This window comes from Pezoporus wallicus, unplaced genomic scaffold (assembly GCF_028554395.1).
Source record: "Pezoporus wallicus isolate ANWC-B61680 ecotype Strahan unplaced genomic scaffold, APGP_CSIRO_Pwel_v1 contig_8490, whole genome shotgun sequence".
In the NCBI taxonomy this organism is placed as follows: domain Eukaryota; kingdom Metazoa; phylum Chordata; class Aves; order Psittaciformes; family Psittacidae; genus Pezoporus; species Pezoporus wallicus.
The window spans coordinates 772,674-791,398 of NW_026642793.1; the positions used below are offsets into that span (position 1 = coordinate 772,674).

The following is an 18,725-nucleotide window of genomic DNA, read 5'->3' on the forward strand; positions in this document are numbered from 1 at the left end:
CAAATTTGCCTTGCACTTGCTTCCATTATCATCGTTCTTTGGTTTGCTTTCTTCTTTTTTCTGTGATCTTCCTCACAAATGCATTCAGTTCTTTCTTGACACCATCTAACCATCATGTCTACTCTTCCTTCATTTTCGGCCTACGTGAGGAGTTAGGCTCTTTAAGGGGTTTCTATTTGATGTAAATGGAAATGAAAGTAAAGAAACTGCCCAAGAATAAATTTAAAATTAAACATTCTAGAGATGGGTGGTGTTTGCACAGAGGCACATGTGCAACCCCCAGTATGATGGAGACTTAGCAATCTGGGGAAAAGAAAACCCTAAGACCTGCCTTAGATATGCTCATGTGGTTGGTAATTTAATATGTGGAGTCAGTCAGAAGAAGTTTACAGTTGGGTTGTCTTATCCTTAAAGTTGATTTATTTGGGTGGAAAATTTTCTGCACTCTGGCTTAGTAGTTTGCTTGCGTTGCATTTGTTGTGACATTACCAAAATATTAACAGCAAAATACATAAGCCAGCTGTGGTGTATCTGAAGTTAGCTGTCTAACAGCAACAGTTAACTACCAAAGAATATTCCCAGAGCAGAGCTGACATTAATTGAGAAAGATAGTGCTCTCAAATACGTTGAGACAAGATACTATAAGAAATTGCTTTAACAAGACCATGTCTTTTATCCATGGAACTGCAGTTCTCTCCTTTGCAGAGAACATAGGCTGGTTTCTACTGCTGTTACCCCGTTGAGATTAATGGAAGTATATTAGGGATGATTCTCAGAGGTATTTCTTTTCTCTGCCTACTCTTAAGTTTTTTGTCTGGTTAAGCGCATTTCAGACAACAAGATGAACAAGCCAGTATTGTCCAAATGAAAAATGACACATCTGGTTGACAGAAATTTTTAGGTAGGCTTTGATAATAATACATTTCTGGAGTGATAGTAGGCTTCGTATTAATCATTATCTGTTATCTTTCTGCTTAAAACTTTAAATTACCTAAATAAAACAACAGGAAATACATCTTGCTCCAGCCCAAGTATTTTCCAGATTCCTCGAGGCACTGACCTTTTTCTCAATTCCCTGTGTAATGGTGTTCCTCAAAAGTTACTAATTAGAATCCCAACAGAGTCTTCATTATGGCAAACTTCAGTATCAAAAAGGAGAATGAATGAAATGAAGACAAACTGGTATTTAACTGAAACAAAGTGTGATCATGGATTATTTGTTCAGAGCAGATCCTGCCCCTACTAACAAGTACGCAGTCCATATGTCTACACTGTTTTGTGAAACAGCATCACACAAAAATAATGTTCCTATATAGCATAGCAGGATTATCAACAGTTATTTTACTTACATGGATAAAAAATTCTGTAGCCTTTACTCCCTTTATAACAGAGATGTCAACGTAACTAATTTCATTTCACTGTAATAAAGATGAAATGAATTCCAATCCTGCTCCTATATCAGTAATAACATTTTTATTCAGCTGAGACATTTCATAAACCTGCTGAAGGTAAGAACTGCAGATGGCGCAGAGACAGGATATGGAGGCAGGGAGAAGGTACTGGAGAAGAAATGTACGGATCTTTTCTCCAGAGCTTTACTTTCATTGATGTACAGGACAAAAAGAACCCAGTGACAATCAACTTTCCAGACCAGCTTGTAGAGCTGACAGTAAGAAAATGTTCTTTTGCTTCCAAATTGAGTACATTTGTTCTAGAATTTATTAAGACACTGTAAACAAAGAAACTTACACTGCCACATCCTGTTCTTTATTTATGTTGGATGAGGGCTTCATCTGGCAGAACGGAAACTAGAACGACTGCACTGGGGTAAACCAAAGGCCTGTGAGCCCCTTTATCCAGTCTCTGGTCATAGTCAGAAAGGAATGCTTATGGAAAGAGCATGAGAAATAGGGCAAGCATAGTGTTGCTGCCATTAGCCTGCTCTGCCTGCAGCAGCGGCTGTTGTATTTCATCGCTGTGATAAACACAGAAGATAGTCTAGTGGTCTGAGCACAGAGCTGGGAGCTATGAATCCGAGTGTTTCAGTCGTGCCTGTGTCACCAAGGTTACTTCTGTATTGCTGCGTCCCAGCCGATGTGTGTGTGTGCTTGTGGCAAACCTGTCTTCCATCCTCCGCACTGCAGAGGCACACATAGCCCACGCTTGTGTACCCACGCTTGCATTCATACTGCAGTTGGCCAGGTCTGGTGTTACGTTTTGGAGAGATTTGTTCTTCCCTAATGAGCTGCTTAACATCTGTGACTGTTTCCTAAAGAGCTACATAATATCCCAGTGCATTTCTTACTGTGCCCCTTTATCTTTCCCCCAGTCCTTCTGGTTCCTCTAGTTTTCATGTAGTTTCATGTTCCATCTTTGTGGCTCTTGCGCTTTCTCTTAAGTTTGTCATCCCTCAGTTCTCAGACCCCAGAATAGCAGGCTCAGTGAGTGTAAAAACTGCAGATGTTTTCCACAACTTTGTAGCCCAAGTCAAGGTCACTCTATCAGGTAGCATGGAGAGGCTGACTCTTTCAAATGACCCAGCTAAAGCTGCTTGTAGAAAGGTGATGCTGTTACATTTCCAGTACAATCAGAAAGATAATGCTTAAGTCACCTATGTTAAAAAAATTGTTTATAAACTGTGCTCTACTTTGCCTCAGGACTACTCTGCAACTCCCAGCACCATCAGATCATGCCTGAATGGATTCTCAGAAACTAAATCCATCAGCTGCAGGCCCACATCTGGTGAGCTCACAACTTCACCACTGCTCTTGAAACTCTGCCACCTCTTCAACTGTCTCTTCCAGTGCAACCATTATTCCCACCTCCACTGGTCTGCTCTCCCTTCAGAAACATGATGTGGGGAGGACTGCAGGCTCCATATTACTCAGAACATCACAAAGCAGGCAGGTAGGGAGTTACCAGAATTTCTGTTTCCGTCTTTAACTTGGGCATGTCCTTATTTCTGCAAGGTGATTCAAGCTGCCTGGATGGAAGGGCAGGTTTGAGGAATTTCTCCCCCGATCCTTGCACCTCAGGTTGAGCAGAACCCTGGAGAGCTCCTCCTCCTCCTCCCTGTGGCCTCCAGCTGCGCTGCTGCGCAGAGCAGGGGTGCACAGAAACTAGAGTAAGCCACATGCAAATCAGTGGTAACCAAATATGCCTAACCCAGGAGGAAGCTGGTGGGAAGAGCAGTCAGTGAAAGGTTAATAAACAAGCAAGCAAATAGGCTGGAATATACAGGCCCTGGTATATTGGCATGTCAGTGGAGGGCTGTGTATAGTAAATAAATAAACATGCTTTAGCTATTTCCTCAGGGTGAAGTGAGTAGGAGTGTGTTCAAAGAGTAACATTTGCTTTATGCAGTCCTGCAAGCACAGGTTCAATATATATATTAGGAAGTATTTATAGGTTGTATATGTGAATGATCAAAGAATTTAGACAACTTGAATAATCAGCAGCATACACCAAATCCCATGAGTCTGATTCCAATTCCAAGTTCCTCACTTCTCAGTGTTACAAATTCAAAGGCAATTAAAATGGCTACTTAGCTACATTATGTTATTGTGAGCAGCATCAGTTGTCACGTATTTTAAGTATGAAAAGTGATGTTAATTGTTAGGCATTACTACCCAGGTAAAATTATACCCCAGTGTTAAGAATACATAACAGTATACCATTAACTTCTTTAATATGATAGCTTTGAGAGTGATACGTTTTTCTTTTACATTTCTGCTACAAGACCTTTGTTATTACTTTGTTCATTAAAATTGTCTCTGCAATAAAGATGATTCAATGATTTTGCAAACCAGTCTCATCCTTAGAATGTTATAATTTGACAATTTCAAGGCTTCCAAATACAGACCCCTGTATATATGTCATATATTGCATTGCAGATTTCATCCAAAGCAGAAAATGTACTCTGAATGCAATATCATCTTATCAGTATTCTAACACCATAAGCTTTCTCACTGCAAGCAGGGTACTGTTCATTACAATGAAACTGAAAATGGAATAACTGAAGGATTGATTTATATGACCTTCGCTCAGGAATGTTCTAATTCTGACATAATCTTTCTGCCTGAAATTCTAAACACTGTATAATTCTGATTTATTACCCTTAAAAGAAGGAGCTTAGATCTATAGATCAACCGAATACCTAGCATGAAAAAGAGTGGTGCAACAGCTCAGGAAGAAAATGCAGATTGATCATGTGACTTAACTCCAAACATTGTCTCAGCCAGCAAATCCAAGAACAGGGCTGAAAGCAAGTGGAAAAACATGATGTGGATGTTTTTACAAATCCTCTCCATCACTCGGAAATCTCTCTTGATTATATGTATATTTGTATAGCAAAGATAAGAGCATGTTAATAAGTTAAAGCATGAACTGATCTGTTTACTGGAAGTTGCAGGGAATGTTTATTAAAACAGCTAATTTATAGCAAAACAGGGCCAGAGCTTGAGCCTGATACGCTACACAAAAGGCTGCTTTACCAGGCAGCTCTGTCTTCCTCCCACACCAGTGCTATACCTGTTCTGTGCTAGTCTGTCCTAATATCTGCTTGCCACGGGGGCCAGGAGAACCTTTATCAGTGGCATGAGGGTATGTTAGACCTGTCTCTGACTGCTAGGAGGTGAAAGCTAGAGCAGCTGTACGGTGTGCTGCTTAAAAATAATAGCTGATACCTTTAAGGCAAAGTACCTGGATCTAAATCAAGTAGAATCTGAATTGAAAAGTGGTTCTCACTTCCTGTATTTTTTTGGTGAGGTAAAGAGAGCAATTAGAACAAAGGACAAATCCAAACTACTCACAACGAACTGGTTGATAAATATACATTAAAAGCCCAATGAATACAGTTAATACATTCCATAATTAAAATGAACAGGTTATCTAATTTTAAGTGGATGAAGAAACAGAAACCTGCCCCCAACCTGAGCCGCCTTCTTTTCTTAGTGTTGGGTGAAATGAATGTTTGCCTCCTTTCCTCCTGCACACTCAGGTCACAGTTCCCAGCCACTTCCTAGTCCTATTTTGGACAAACCTTTATCTTACCACCCTTCTCTTGCAAATCCTTCCTCTCTAGAGTACTCAGCATCCTCCTCACACTATCCACCTTTTACAAGTGGTGTCTGATCAATCTTACTTTATCCTGGGCAAAAAATGGAAGGGTTTATTGTAGGAAAAAAAGCTTTTCAGTCAGTGCATTTTGTGGCTGGTATGAATACTTTGTTTAATCCTAGCAGACGGTAGTCTCCTCTATGCAGGAATATTCACCTGCCTCACTGTATTGCACAATGTTAGTCCAAGCACATTATTCTCACCTATGAATGGACCTGTTCGTTATTACTCCCAAAGATCAAACATTACACAATTCCTCCAGTATTTTTCACTCGTTGACAGTCTGAGCTACAGCTACTGCAGCCACTGTAAAAGCACCATGGCCGCAGAGAGATTATTCCTTCCTTCCTGTGAATACGTTAGAGTGCATATACCACGAACTGAATTTGCGCTTAGGGATAGCAGGAAGTGCCTGATTCATTTTATGTATTTGTAGATAAGAAATCTACAAATGTGGGGGGAGGGAGAGAAAAGAGAAAATGAAAAAAAAAAAAAAAAGGACTTGGGTGGAATCAATTTTAGGACATTTATTCCCTCAGCTCTATGGGCACAGTTTTCAACAGTAATAAAACCTGAGTAATAAAATAAATTATTTATATCAAAACCTGTCTCCTACTAGAATGACATAAAGGCCTGAAAGCAGTGGACAAAAGAGGAAAAAACCTGTGTATTATTTTTATAATCAATTAGCACCATAGCTGTATATGGTGCATATCATCATATATGAATACAATACAGACAATATTTGATTCTTTGGACTGGAAAACTTAACGTAAAGCCCCGTTCTGCAAAGCAATCCTGGCATGCCTGAATTTCAGCATGAGCTGTTTATTGAAATCTCAAATGACTGTATTTATCGATAGGAAAATCAAAACAGCAGAGGAAGTAATATAGTCTTAGATTTCCCAATGGTGAATTCATCAGCGGAGGCAATTCTCGGCTCAGCCTGGTATCTCATCCACCAGACAGCACTCACTTCCCAGTGTAATGACAGATGATGGTAAAAGCTTAGCAGTGTTTTGCTATGCTGGTAAAGCAGATAGGGATGGGAGTGAAGAGCACCATGGTATCTTCTTTGACCAATGGAAAACCATTAAGAAGGAGAGATTAAGAACTGGACTCTATAAGGATGATTATCGTCACCCTCAACAACTATAAAAAGCTCCAGGTCAAATGGTTCTGACTCACTTGTTGAAGGGTAGTAGCATCTGTGGAGGAAATTCTGCATAAGAGCTGTCACTGGTGGCTAATCCCTCTGGAGCAGGTGCACAGAAGTTTGCCAGTCCCACATCAGAGCAGGGCTGGGAGCCAGGGGATCCAGTTTATAAAAGAGGAAGAGAGGTGGAACAAAAGAAGAAAGGGCACTGTCTGCCTTGGCATCTCTCCTGAGTGGCTTCCACCTGTAAATTTTTGGTGCCTAGTAGAATTTGGAAGCCTTTCTCCACTCGGTGCATGTCAATGGTAACACCCTACTTATCCTTCCCCAGTGTGAAGTTCTCCTGGGCCACGGCAGCAACTCTTGAGTGAAGTACTTTGGCAGCTCCTGTGTTTGTAATTGTTAAGTTCATCAGTTTCTGTATAAACTGGTGACTGTCAATATTTTAAAATATCAGTAGAATTCATGAGTATAGATCAGCCTAACCTCATGACGGTCAAAGAACATTTATTGAGCCTTTTTAGGACAGAAGGCAGAAATACTGCAAAATTGACTTTCAAATGAATGAACAAGGAGCACAGACTCAAAAATCTCAGCTCTGGTAGATGCTGAACCCAGAGTCATTTGATTTGCAGTAGCACTTGGGTGCCTGAGAAGGTCAGCTGAAGCAGAAGAAACCTTTGTCAACAATTATTGCCTTTGTTTAACTAGTCCAAACTCCTGGCTTCTCAGTGAGAAAAACATTTTCTTACATTATGAGTAATACAAATAAAATAATACAAAGTCTTTCCATTGATTCACATACTCCTGTTATAAATCACATGTTGTAGTGTCAGAGAGGATCCTATCGTCAGACCTGGAGTAGACAGAAGGAAAGACTTCTGAAATACAACATACCTTTCAATCTAATAGTTCTGCCTGATTAAGGTAATTCCATTGATGAAGAGTCTATCACAGTTTGATTATGATTACAATTTATTGTAAACTTGTTGTATTCATTATTAACCTGAGCTATAAAAAATATTAATATCAGTAATTATTGAATTTGAGAACAATGGGGGGGAAAAAAAAAGGAAGAAGAGGAAAATGAAGCTGATTAAATGTAAGTGTCTAGCTCCCATCGATTGCCAATAGCTACTAGTGTTAAATTAAGAAGTGATTTTATTGTCCTCTGCAGCCAAGCTCAGCCATACTCCATTCAATAACCAATAATTTAGGTCTTTGAGTTAATAATAATTACAATAAAAGTACTCCCCACTTTCTGGCATACTGTGTTTATTTTGGGATATTAACACAGCAATCCAAATACAACACGTAAGACTCCCTTGGGGCTTTCTGTGGTGCATCCCAGTCCTTCTGTTTCTTTATAAGCTTTAACAGCCACAGTTATAAGAGATATAAATAGTCTGAAGCACAAGAGAATCTCTCTTCCCTGACAGAATCTTTATTTACAACCTCTACAAACCTAAGCAGGTCAAATAGTCCCTTGCTGGCAGGTTAATAAGGCCCACCTGCCAAATAAACCCACCAGTGAACTCCACAGGGCCTACATAAATCCAAAGAGCTTGGACAGGAGATTTTCTAAGAATCATACTGAGATGGGATACTTACAGTTCAAAAGGCATTCAACTTTTAAACTCCAGAGTACTCATCTTCCTCACACATACTCAAGGGTGTGTAAAAAGCTTGCAAAAAACATAATTCTCACCTTCAGAAGACACCATAGTTTAATATATTTCACTATTGCTTACAGGACCCCTACATGCTGAGGGCTCCTGTACTGGTGCCATACAAACATGTAAGACTTTTAAGTTGCTGCCCTTGAGAGTTTTTAAAGGCAAGTATAGCTGGGTCATAAATAATTGTAAAGATTTGATTTAAGATTTAACATACAGTTAATTTGCTGAAATGCCATGAAAAGGAAATGAAAAAGTAGGATAACAGATTATTTAAGCTGACCTAGGAATTCATTTTCAGAAGCCACAGGATATTTTAAAATGTATATTGGAATTCTGTTCAGAGACCCGAGTTGCTCAAACACTACTCTTAGGTAAATGTTTTCCACTGAATCGATGACGACTTTATGTTCTTGCCTGCATCAGCTAGGCCCAGCCACTGGCCCAGCATGGGCATATCCACAGTCACTGTGTTTATGTTGCACTGGAAAAAGCATTTCCAAAGCATCCTTCAGATTTCTATTTGCTATCTGTACAGTCAAGCAAACTGGTAAATCTGAGGACATACCTCCTAATTTATTACACTTTAGAATGGCATCAGGCAGATGAATGCAGACAGCCATGCAGCAGTGGATTGTAGCTGGGCAGCAGAAGCTCTCTGGCCCAGAACTCTGAAGCAAGAGTTTGTGATCCATTCATGGAGAGAGTTAGTTTACCTTTGCGTGCCAGGCTGAGAACTGCAGCAGAGCCCAGGCTGATTCACAAACAGATCATATGTCCCAGCCTCAGAGGTGGCAGCAGTAATCGGGAAGGGCAATATGTGTGTGTAGGGAGCAGGGATCACAGGGCAAATTTTAACCAGCCAGTGGAAGCCTCATTAAGTTCTTCAATGTATCGTGAGGGACATGTCCATACCAGGCCTACAGGCTGTCTGCAAAATCCCTGGGGACAGGTTGCAGGCAAATCAGGGGGCACACAAAATGGCTTGCAGCTATTCATTCCTGCAGGTCTAGAGTGGGCTAGGCCAAACTCCCCACAGGCACTGGCGATTACAGCTGCATTAAAACAGACAGGATCATAGGGCTGGAAAGAGGCAACTCACATACATAATGTTATGTACATATATTTGCCAGAGTGACTCCAAATATAAGTCAAACGTCACAGTTTTACAAGTGTACGTGACATAAGGAACACATGTAGAATGTGCATTTAAGATGGTGCACTGTGGCAAAGAATGTAGGTGCACTTTGAAGGACTCTCTGGCAGATCTTAAAGGTCTTTTCAAACCTGAATGATTCTATGATCACCAAAGAGAATGCTCAGTTTCAGGTTCCAAGTATTTTAGGTGAGCTGCATGCTGTGAGTGGTGTACTTTTAGTCAAAGGCAAAAGTACCTCTTCGAACCCTCAATAAAGGGCTTCTGGGTGCGAGACAAAAGTTGGGGCTTTGAATCACAGATTAAACTCCTGAATTCTGAGTGCCATTTAAGTGCTAATCTCTTACTTTGGATTAAGGCAAACAGTTTATTCCTGCCCTGACGAACCAGCTCACACCCAGAAGATGGATGTAACCTCAGCCTTTTAGCAAATACTGCATGCCCACTTGCTGTAGCAGTTGCAAAAGCAAGTGTGTCCAACACATGGTGGCTTGTGTCCATATGAACATTGGTGTTATTAGCAAAATGGCACTAAAACTATGCCCAGCTTCAGTGTGAGACAACATAGAGTGGGTGAACCTTCATGTAGGCTGTCTCCTACGCACTGGTCAAACCCAACACCTCTGCTGAGCACATTCTTCGTTTGAATCACAGTTTAGTTCAGATGCTGTAAATGCAGCTGAGACAGTCCAATGGTTTTCTGCTGTGCGTAAACTGGATGCAGATTTGGCACTGGAGCCAGAACTGCCACAGTGGGATCACTCTTGCTCATAAGGTTGAGCTGCTGACAGTGAGCCGCAGTATAACTCCTGCAGGCAGCTCAGCAGCTGCCTTTCCCTCGCTGGTAAGGCTTGCTCACCAAGCAGGAGTGTCTTATAAAATGCCTGCACCAATTTGCAAAGTGTAAGCTCTGGCTTACATCAGTAACTGATGTGAACAAATATAGCTTAGAGGAGTGAGCATAGCAAGCTCAAGAAGAGTGTAAGAACATGGTAAAATGTGCAAGGAACACGTCCTACTCCTTCCAGTTTTCACAGCAAAAGCAGCACAGGTGATAATTTAGCAGTTAGGGCCTGCATTTGCAAACCTGCCCATCCTGTACCTCAAATCCAGTTGTACTAGCCCTCATTTGTCAAGTACATTTGCATGTACTCAACACCAATATAAAACAAATGCAAGGCATCTTATAGAAAGCCTCCAGACAGTTCTAAAACTCAGTGAGTATTTCTGAAAACATCTGTCAATGAGCATTTTTCTCAGGGCATATATATTGAGTAAATGGGATATGATCACAGATACGATTTCTCAGTACAGGAAATTGCCAGCCACCAACATAATTAGAAACAGTTCATATGATCAAATTAATCATTCAAAAAAGAGCAATTACTGTTAACAGAATAATGGCATGCCTTAAAAAAGAATGAAATTAACCTTTAGGACCGGCATAGTTCCCCTCACCATTCTGTACTGAGGCAGCAAAGATTAATATATGTGCAAAATAAAACACTGGATTAGCATCTGCTGAAAACAGAAGTAGCATTATCTATCTGGCCTATTCAACCCTGAACAAACTTTATTCTTTGGCACTGGCATAGAGTGGAAATATCAATAGTCACTTCTCTGCCAAAATGAAAAAAACAACCCCCTCAAGACTTCCATTGCTGTATAACTTACCACATTGTATTTATCACTGAACAGTACTGGCGTGAAGATTAAACATAAGTCAGTAATTTGAAATGCAGCAGAATTAACATTCAGACCTACATTCCAGCTCCTCAAAAGCTGAGTTAGAGTTACGCTTTATCCTCAACAAGCTCAGATCTAGAAATGCATACCAAACATATTGCAAGAAAACTAGTTTTGCTTTGCAGTGCTAAACATTAATTCTGATTATGAATGTATTTCAGTATTTATACTTCTAAATCAGATTAAGTTTATGTTTATAAACACAGCAACATACTGTGCTATCAATAGATAGAAGAGTTAATGTGTTTTGAATCCTCAAGCTGTGTGTTTCTACATAGATTAGATTTATTTTATTCTGAATGTCAGCAATGTTTAAATTAAGTCATACTGATGTCAAAGATAATTAGAGACATACAGCTTCTATAGATAAATTTATTACTACGCTTAAGTTACTTGTACCAGGCTGGAGCATGTTAACTGCTCAGAGTTGGTATACAGCTGGTTTTTATCATTTCAACACTGGAAAACAGCAGGGACGTGCTCCTTAGTTTTTCTTTCTCCTGGCCTCTGCCTTCCCCTGAAGATGTACGCCATTCTCTCATGTCTTTGACTTTCCTCATCCTTTGCTCCCTCAATGGCACTTCTTCCTTCTGCTCAGTACAAATGATGCAAACAGAACTAGGTATTTGTAAGAAAAGTGGTATTTACGCCATTCTTTTCCTAATGGAAAATATATCTGGTAAACAGACCAGTGTGTAACTCATAGTATGAAAAAGATTCATATTTAACTGTATATTTTCAAGTTTACCATTTCTTACTCAGAACAGTATTCAAGCTATAAGCTGTAGTTGCATTTAGGATGTCTTATTTGGACAGAGACTAATTCGGTTTGAAATTTTCTAAGCAGATAATTTTCCTTTCCCAAAGAATCGACATTCAATTAAAAAAATACTCTGTTTTTCCATGGGATGACACAAAACACACAAAAAGCCTGACAAGCCTCAACTTTTCATTTTCAAGCTAATTTAAAAGTAAAAACAACTTTAATACATAATGCTGATTTTTTTAAAATAACCATTTGCAGTGAAATTTGATTTAAATTAATTAGCAAATGTATGTGTCAGTTCTCAAGAACACATTTAGTGATATAATTTTATGATGACTATGCTATATTTAATATATTTTGAAATGCTGATTTAAGTTTTATACTTCATTCACTCTTAATTCTAAATCAACAGTTTGCTGTCTTCATATTAAACAGCATGCAGGATGTTGCATGGCCAAAGACAAACACATACCTGTTAGTGAGGTTTTTTCTGAACAGTCATGATGACACATGGACTGACATGCTGAAGGATCCGTGACTTATATAGTTAAGGATAGGTTCAGATGGGGTTCAGGCAGGTTGAAAGCAACATTTACTGTTAATCCAAAGGAAGAACAAGGACTGCTGGCCAAAATCAGCGCTCAGGTGGTGGGTCATCAGATGATAGCATTGGAGAGAGTAATGGTGACAGGAGGGACCACTGGGAAGATCTCTCCGTGGCATTGCTACAACCAAACAATACAATGAGCAGCATTAATTTTTCCAGTGCATTCACATTTTGAAGTAGAACTACATCTTCAGAGTTTAGCCCTTATAGGTGAAAAAATCTGTGAAACAAGAAAAACCTACATCTGTAGATTCTATATGGGCTAGTACAGTCCTTATCTAATTAAATACCTGTAGTGCAATAAACACTGTAAACATGCTGTGCTGCTGTACTAACTTGGGAATATCTAACTCATCACTGCACTCACGTGGCTTCAGTTTAACTCTACTTGTAGTTCTGTTTACATTGCCACCAAGATGATCTGCATTCAGGAAAATATTTACGAAACAGATGTTTATGTAAAATCCTGAAACAAAATAAAAAGGGATACAAGAAAGGAATTCAGAAAGCAATCAATCCTTAGGATCCATACAGGAGAGAAATATAAACATGAAGCTCCTGCCACAGAGACCTACAATGAGATTAAATGTGCTCTACAGTTGGCCTTTGCTAGGAGAAAGACAAAGCTTTAGTACGGGGACTGCTAATCTCCATTATTTCTAATAGCAAGAAGTACCCCAAAATGTGCCCCATCCCCTTGTGAACAGGGCTGACGGAACTCTCAGGGGAGAGAGCTCTACACTGCTGCATGGAGCAGCGCCACACACGTAGAATTAGCTTCCGAGCTCTGCCTAATGCAGTGAAACGACAGCAACGGCCATGTAGGCCTTTGCCTCTCAGGCACTGTCTGTCCTTGTTACGGCAACGAAATCTTCCTTCAGCTTCAGAATTTCAGCATCCCCCAACATCTGCCTGAAGTCAGGGGCACTGACTACCATTACTGCAGAATAAATGATCTTGGAAGTGTTTAAATTTTGACCTAGTAACCAATTGATAGTCTCTAAAATATTTAAATATGTCTAGAACGATATGCAGCCACTGCATTTATTTAAATTCCTTTATTGAGTTGAACAGGCAGGATATTGACCTTGATACCATTTCTTAACACAGTATGTCCATAAAAGTTGAAAGTAAGGAGCAATAAAAGTTTAGATGCCAAATGAAACAGGCATCATTAATAAATGAATACTGTTTTCTGATGTAGCTGTACATCTTCTGGTTTCAATGACCTGTTTTGGCTACCCAAGAAACATCAAACTGTTAAAAAAATACTGGCTAAGTGAAAGAGAATAAAGCCTCCTAGAGGTTCAGTCTGGAAATTTGCAGCTCCTAGAAAGATTAGAGGACATGTACTTCAACTCTTTTGGAGCCATCACTCATGTGTAATGCAGTCTGCCTGTTATTTGTCAGCACAAGCTCATTCTGTACTCCCTGTTTATTTATACCATTGGAAGTTAAAACTTTTTGGATCTCAGAAGTTCAGAAGAACTGAAGAATTGACCTCTTTGTGTACTGCAGTGGAAAAAATGAGGGGTTTTTATCATCACGATATGAGCTCAAGAAAACAGACAGTTCTTTTTGAAATGAAAGAAACCCCCACATGCAGTTGCTGTTTAAAAGAGTCATGACATTGGAGAAGTTTGCACCAGTGTCTATGGAGAGTAGAAACTGGTGCTATTCCAGTTAAAGCTGCTAACTCCCAGCATCAGCTTTCCTGGAAATTCACATGGTGGGTCTATCAGGAGGTAATTATGTGGCTGCAAATCTTAGCAGCATAGACAAGGCCAGTGATCTATAGGAGTTGAAAGGACTAAGGAAGATTTGTTGCCACCTTGACCATGATAGCAAAGTCTTTCCACCTAAATCTCAACTGACACTTCGGCCTACTGACCAGGAAGAAAGCAAACGAGAACTGCATCATCCAGGGGACCTTGTGCATTAGTAATAAGTACAGAATAAAAACCTGTTTCTCTTTTATAAGTCACACAGAGATGAATTTGCATCACTGAGCCTAATCCCAGAATTCATTCCCAAGAGAACTGAGATGACACATTTGTAGCATGCAAGTTATTGATGACTAACCTGGGTTCTTATACAAGGTTGAGGTGGGTTTTTTTTGGGAGGCAACACATGGCAGGGACAGGGGGGACAACATAGCAAGCACCCCTGCAAATATATCATGCTTTGTACTTTTAATATATTAGTATTATTGTTCAATTGTGGAAGCACACCTGTACACCTGCCAACCGTATCCTGGGCTGCATCTAAAGGAGCATGACCAGCAGGTCAAAGGAGGTGATCCTGCCCCTCTACCTTGCTCTTGTGAGACCTCACCTGGAGTACTGTGTGCAGTTCTGGTGTCCTCAACATAAAAAGGACATGGAACTGTTGGAACAAGTCCAGAGAAGGGCCACGAGTATGATCAGGGGACTGGAGCACCTCCCGTATGAAGAGAGACTGAGGAAGTTGGGGCTGTTCAGCCTGGAGAAGAGAAGGGTGCGTGGAGACCTCATAGCAGCCTTCCAGTATCTGAAGGGGGCCTATAGGGATGCTGGGAAGGGACTCTTCATTAGAGACTGTAGTGATAGGACAAGGGATAACGGGTTAAAATTTAAACAGGGGAAGTTTAGATTGGCTATAAGGAGGAAATTCTTTCCTGTTCGGGTGGTGAGGCACTGGAATGGGTTGCCCAGGGAGGTTGTGAATGCTCCATCCCTGACAGTGTTCAAGACCAGGTTGGACGAGGCCTTGGGTGATATGATTTAGCGTAAGGTGTCCCTGCCCATGGCAGGGGAGTTGGAACTTGATGATCTTAAGGTCCTTTCCAACCCTAATTATTCTGTGATTCTATGATTCTATACATGCCCTTATTGTAGCAAAACAACAGGATTCACATATTTATGCTTCTGATTATTTGTATTGATAATGGTGTCTCTGGTTTTAATTAGAAAAAATCTCCCTCCTCCCCCCCCCCGTAAATGCATATAACTCAGCTTTAGAAAGGAAGCTGCAAGATGTTGTGACTCTTAATTCAAGGTAACTATTCTAAAATGTGATGCACTTCTTTAACACTGTAAATACTGACATTCAAAAACAAAATCTTGTTGGTCTAACACCTTAAAGATAGTGCTTCTTTTTTTATTTTATAGACAGGCTGTAAAACAAGTTAAGGAACCTTTATCACTACAGAGAGATTTCCCTCTGCCACCTGGAGATTAAGGTTTTAATCAGCTGATGATTAAGTTTTTCATTACTAAGTAATTAACACTAAGTTTGCACCGCTCAACTGTTAACTGCTATGCTAAGGTGCATCCACCATTAAATACATGGGTAAAACATGGACAAGCTTCAACATATGAAAGCAAATTAAGGATTACATAAAAAAATAAATAAAAGAGCCTGTGACAGATGGTGTAATTCACCACTATCCAGCAGGCTGATGCTGGTGTATTTCCTCCTCCATTGTCATCAGTTTACCTTGCACAGGGGGTGTGTTAAGCCCTTAGTTACCAGGTTAACACATTCTCACAGCACCAAAGAGCTGCATTCTCTACCTTACACAGAAAACAGGTTCCCAGAGCTCCACAAGCCCTTGATCAAACCATCCAAACAGTTGGTTGTGACCTGCTTTACGTTATCTGGTGCAACAGTTCATGAGAATATTTGTTCCTGTCGTAACATGACAGGTATTTAACGATTTGGCCTAAAAAAAATCCCCCCAAATAGCTATGCTTTCAATTGGCAAATTGCAAGCACATGTATGTATATTGATGCAAGGAAAAAAAACAACCTCTAAACCAGGCCATACTTCCAGAGAGACAGCACGGGTAATTCACAGCCAGGCACACTTGGGTTCTTACAGCTATCCAACAGCCTCAAAATTGTGTGCAGTTGTGGGGAAACTCAAAACATTTGGCTTAAATCAGGATGTTCAGCGAGCTCACATGTACAGTCACTGAGGCCAGCGGGTGAGGAGGGGTACATAGCAATATGTATTTAAAAAGTACTTTTAAAATAGAATCATAGAACCTAGTAGGCTGGAAAAGATATTTAAGACCATCAAATCCAACCATCAGGACTGCCAAGACCATCACTAAACCATGTCACTGACGGCCTCATCCACATGGTGTTTGAAAACTTCCAGGGCCGGTGACTCCACCACTGCACTTAGCAGCTTGTTTCAATGCCTGAGCACCCTCTCTGTAATTCTAATATCCAATCTAAACCTTCACTGGTGCAGCTTGAGGCCCTTATCTCTTGTCTTACCACTTATTACTTGGGAGAAGAAACCGATCCCACCTCACTACAGCCTCCAGTCAGATATAGTTGCAGAAAGTGATTAAGATCCCCCCTGAGCCTTCTCTTCTTCCAGACTATAAACACCCCCAGTTCCCCCAGCCGTTCCCCATCACACTTGTGCTCCAGACTCTTCACCAGCTCTATTGCTCTTCTCTAGCCCTGCTCCGGCACCTCAATGTCTCTGTTGCAGTGAGGGGCCCAGAACTGAACACAGTATTCGATACGCGGCCCCACCAGTGCCCAGTACAGCGCGATGCTCACTCACCTGGCCCTACAGACCAAACAAGTGCTTTCCACCACCTCAGCGGGGCCGGCGGGCCCTCGACGCGCTCTCACCCACCTGGGGACGCCGCGGCGGCGGGCCGGGCCCCACGCAGCTCCCGCCTTCAACCCCACCTCACGCCGCGGCCTTCCCTCCCCTGGCACCCGGCCCACCCTCCTCTTCCACCCCTCTCCCTGTGTCAGTGCGGCCCCGCTCCCTCCCCGCCACCATTCCGGTGCTGTCAGGGCGGCCCCGCTCCCTCCCCGCCGCTGGCGCAGTCTGTGGCGCTGCTCGCGGCCGCTGGGCCGCGCGTGCGGGCGGCTCCGTGCGGGGGGATTTGAAACAGCCGCTCCAGGGGCAGCGCAGCGGCGGCGGCCAATCAGCGGCCCGGATTTTTCGCGCTGGTTCTGGCCGGAGGAGGGGGCGGGGCCGCCGCGCAGGACCGCCGGAGCCGCCGCCGCTGTTGCCGTGTCGCTTCAGCTCCCGCCGCCGCTGTCGCCGCCGCTCCCCGGCACCGAGGTACCGCCGCCGCCGCCGCTCGGCTCTCGGGGCAGGAGGATGCGCTAGGGCACAGGTCAGTAGGCCTGCGGCGCGCCCGGCTCAGCCCCTGCCGCCTCCCCGGGGAAGGGAGGAGGCACCCGGGGCACGTTCCCGCAGGCCCCGGGCGGGAGGCGGGAGAGGCGGCGAGGCTCCCTGGCCCCGTGGGGATTCCGCCGCCCGGCCCCGCGCCTCGCCGCGGTCACCGGGAGCACCCTCCCGGGTTGGGACCGCGGGCTCCGAGCAGCACAGCGCTATGGAGGCCGGGGGTCCCGTCGTGGAGCATCCACCCCCCCACCCCCCCCGTCCCTCGGCTCCGGCCGTTCCCCGCAGGGACTCCTCCTCGACGGGGCTCCGCTCCCCTCAAACTTACCGCCGGCGCCCCGCCATCTCCATCGCGCTGCCCGGGCAGCCGCAGCTCCCGTTTCACCTTTCCCCGGAGGAGGGTTTTTTTTGTTCGCTCCCCCCCTGCCCCCTTCCCTTCCCTCCTCCCCCGCGCTACCTGGCCCTGGCTGAGGGGCCGCGGGTCCCCCGGCCGCCCTCCCCCGGCGGCTGCCGCAGGATTCCTGCTGCTGGCTGGGCCTGACTCTTGGGTGGCGGAGGAGCGGAAAGGAGCGATGCCGAGTCCCGGCTGTTGCAGCTTCATCCTTTCCCCCCCCCCCCCCCCCCCCTCCTTTTTGGCGCTGCGGGAGGTCGGGGGCAGCATAAAGGGGTAATGGAGAGGTGCCCACCCGTCCCACCTCCCTTCCCTGGGGAAGAGGGGATCAATCAGTGCAAATCAGAAGGAAAACCGGAGGGGGGGGGGGGAGAGGAGAAGGAAAGGAAAAAAAGCCTCCCCCAGGGTGTAAACCGCCTCCTGAAGGGATGGGGTGGCTGCAAAAGCCCCCCCCCGTGGCGGTGAGTGTGTGGGGAGGTGGAGGCTGCTCCTGCCCCTTCCCTCCGGGTAGGACTGGGATTGTACGGCAGCAGGAGTGAATGTAACTCTGGAAATGTATGGAGGGGGAAGCCATGTTTGATTTATTCCTCCACTAAACACTGGTGTGATGATCCTTCTCCTTACACCCTTCTGCAGTCCATCCTGGACCTGTTCGGGAGGAGAGCCTTGTTAGGAAAACGGGAAGAAAACATTCCTGGGAAGGCGTGCAGGCTTGTTGGCTCAATCTCCCATTAAGTATAAGAGGATAGGGCTCTTGTAACTTGAATTGATATTTGTGTGGTAAAAGAGCCTGGGGAACTTGTATTCCCAAGGCCATAGTTACAGCTCATCCGCTGTGGCTTTACCGCTCTGGGGGTGGAAAAGGGAATTTGCCATACTTCTTGAACATTTTATACTTTGCTTTTTGGTTTTGGTGGTTGTTTTGTTTTAAATATGTTGTCTGAAAGGAGGAGTAAATGCTAGTAG

The 18,725-nt window shown here is 43.2% G+C and overlaps 2 protein-coding genes across 5 annotated transcripts in view; one reads left to right on the forward strand and one right to left on the reverse strand.

The window, feature by feature from the left end:
* The window catches only part of LETM1 (leucine zipper and EF-hand containing transmembrane protein 1), a 49,539-nt gene extending 37,196 nt beyond the window's left edge, over nt 1–12,343 (reverse strand). Inside the window, exon 1 of one of the 2 annotated variants that reach the window (XM_057432281.1) lies at nt 12,215–12,343. In XM_057432281.1, coding sequence (XP_057288264.1) covers nt 12,215–12,341 — 127 coding nt within the window. In that variant the 5' untranslated portion in view covers nt 12,342–12,343. The remainder of the gene's footprint in view (nt 1–12,214) is intronic. The other variant, XM_057432278.1, reaches the window with a different exon arrangement.
* A 4,927-nt stretch (nt 12,344–17,270) lies between these two features.
* Nucleotides 17,271–18,725, forward strand: part of NSD2 (nuclear receptor binding SET domain protein 2) — a 72,912-nt gene continuing 71,457 nt past the window's right edge. For all 3 annotated transcript variants that reach the window (XM_057432284.1, XM_057432282.1, XM_057432283.1), the window contains exon 1: nt 17,271–17,360. The gene's annotated coding sequence lies outside the window, so the exon portion shown is untranslated. The remainder of the gene's footprint in view (nt 17,361–18,725) is intronic.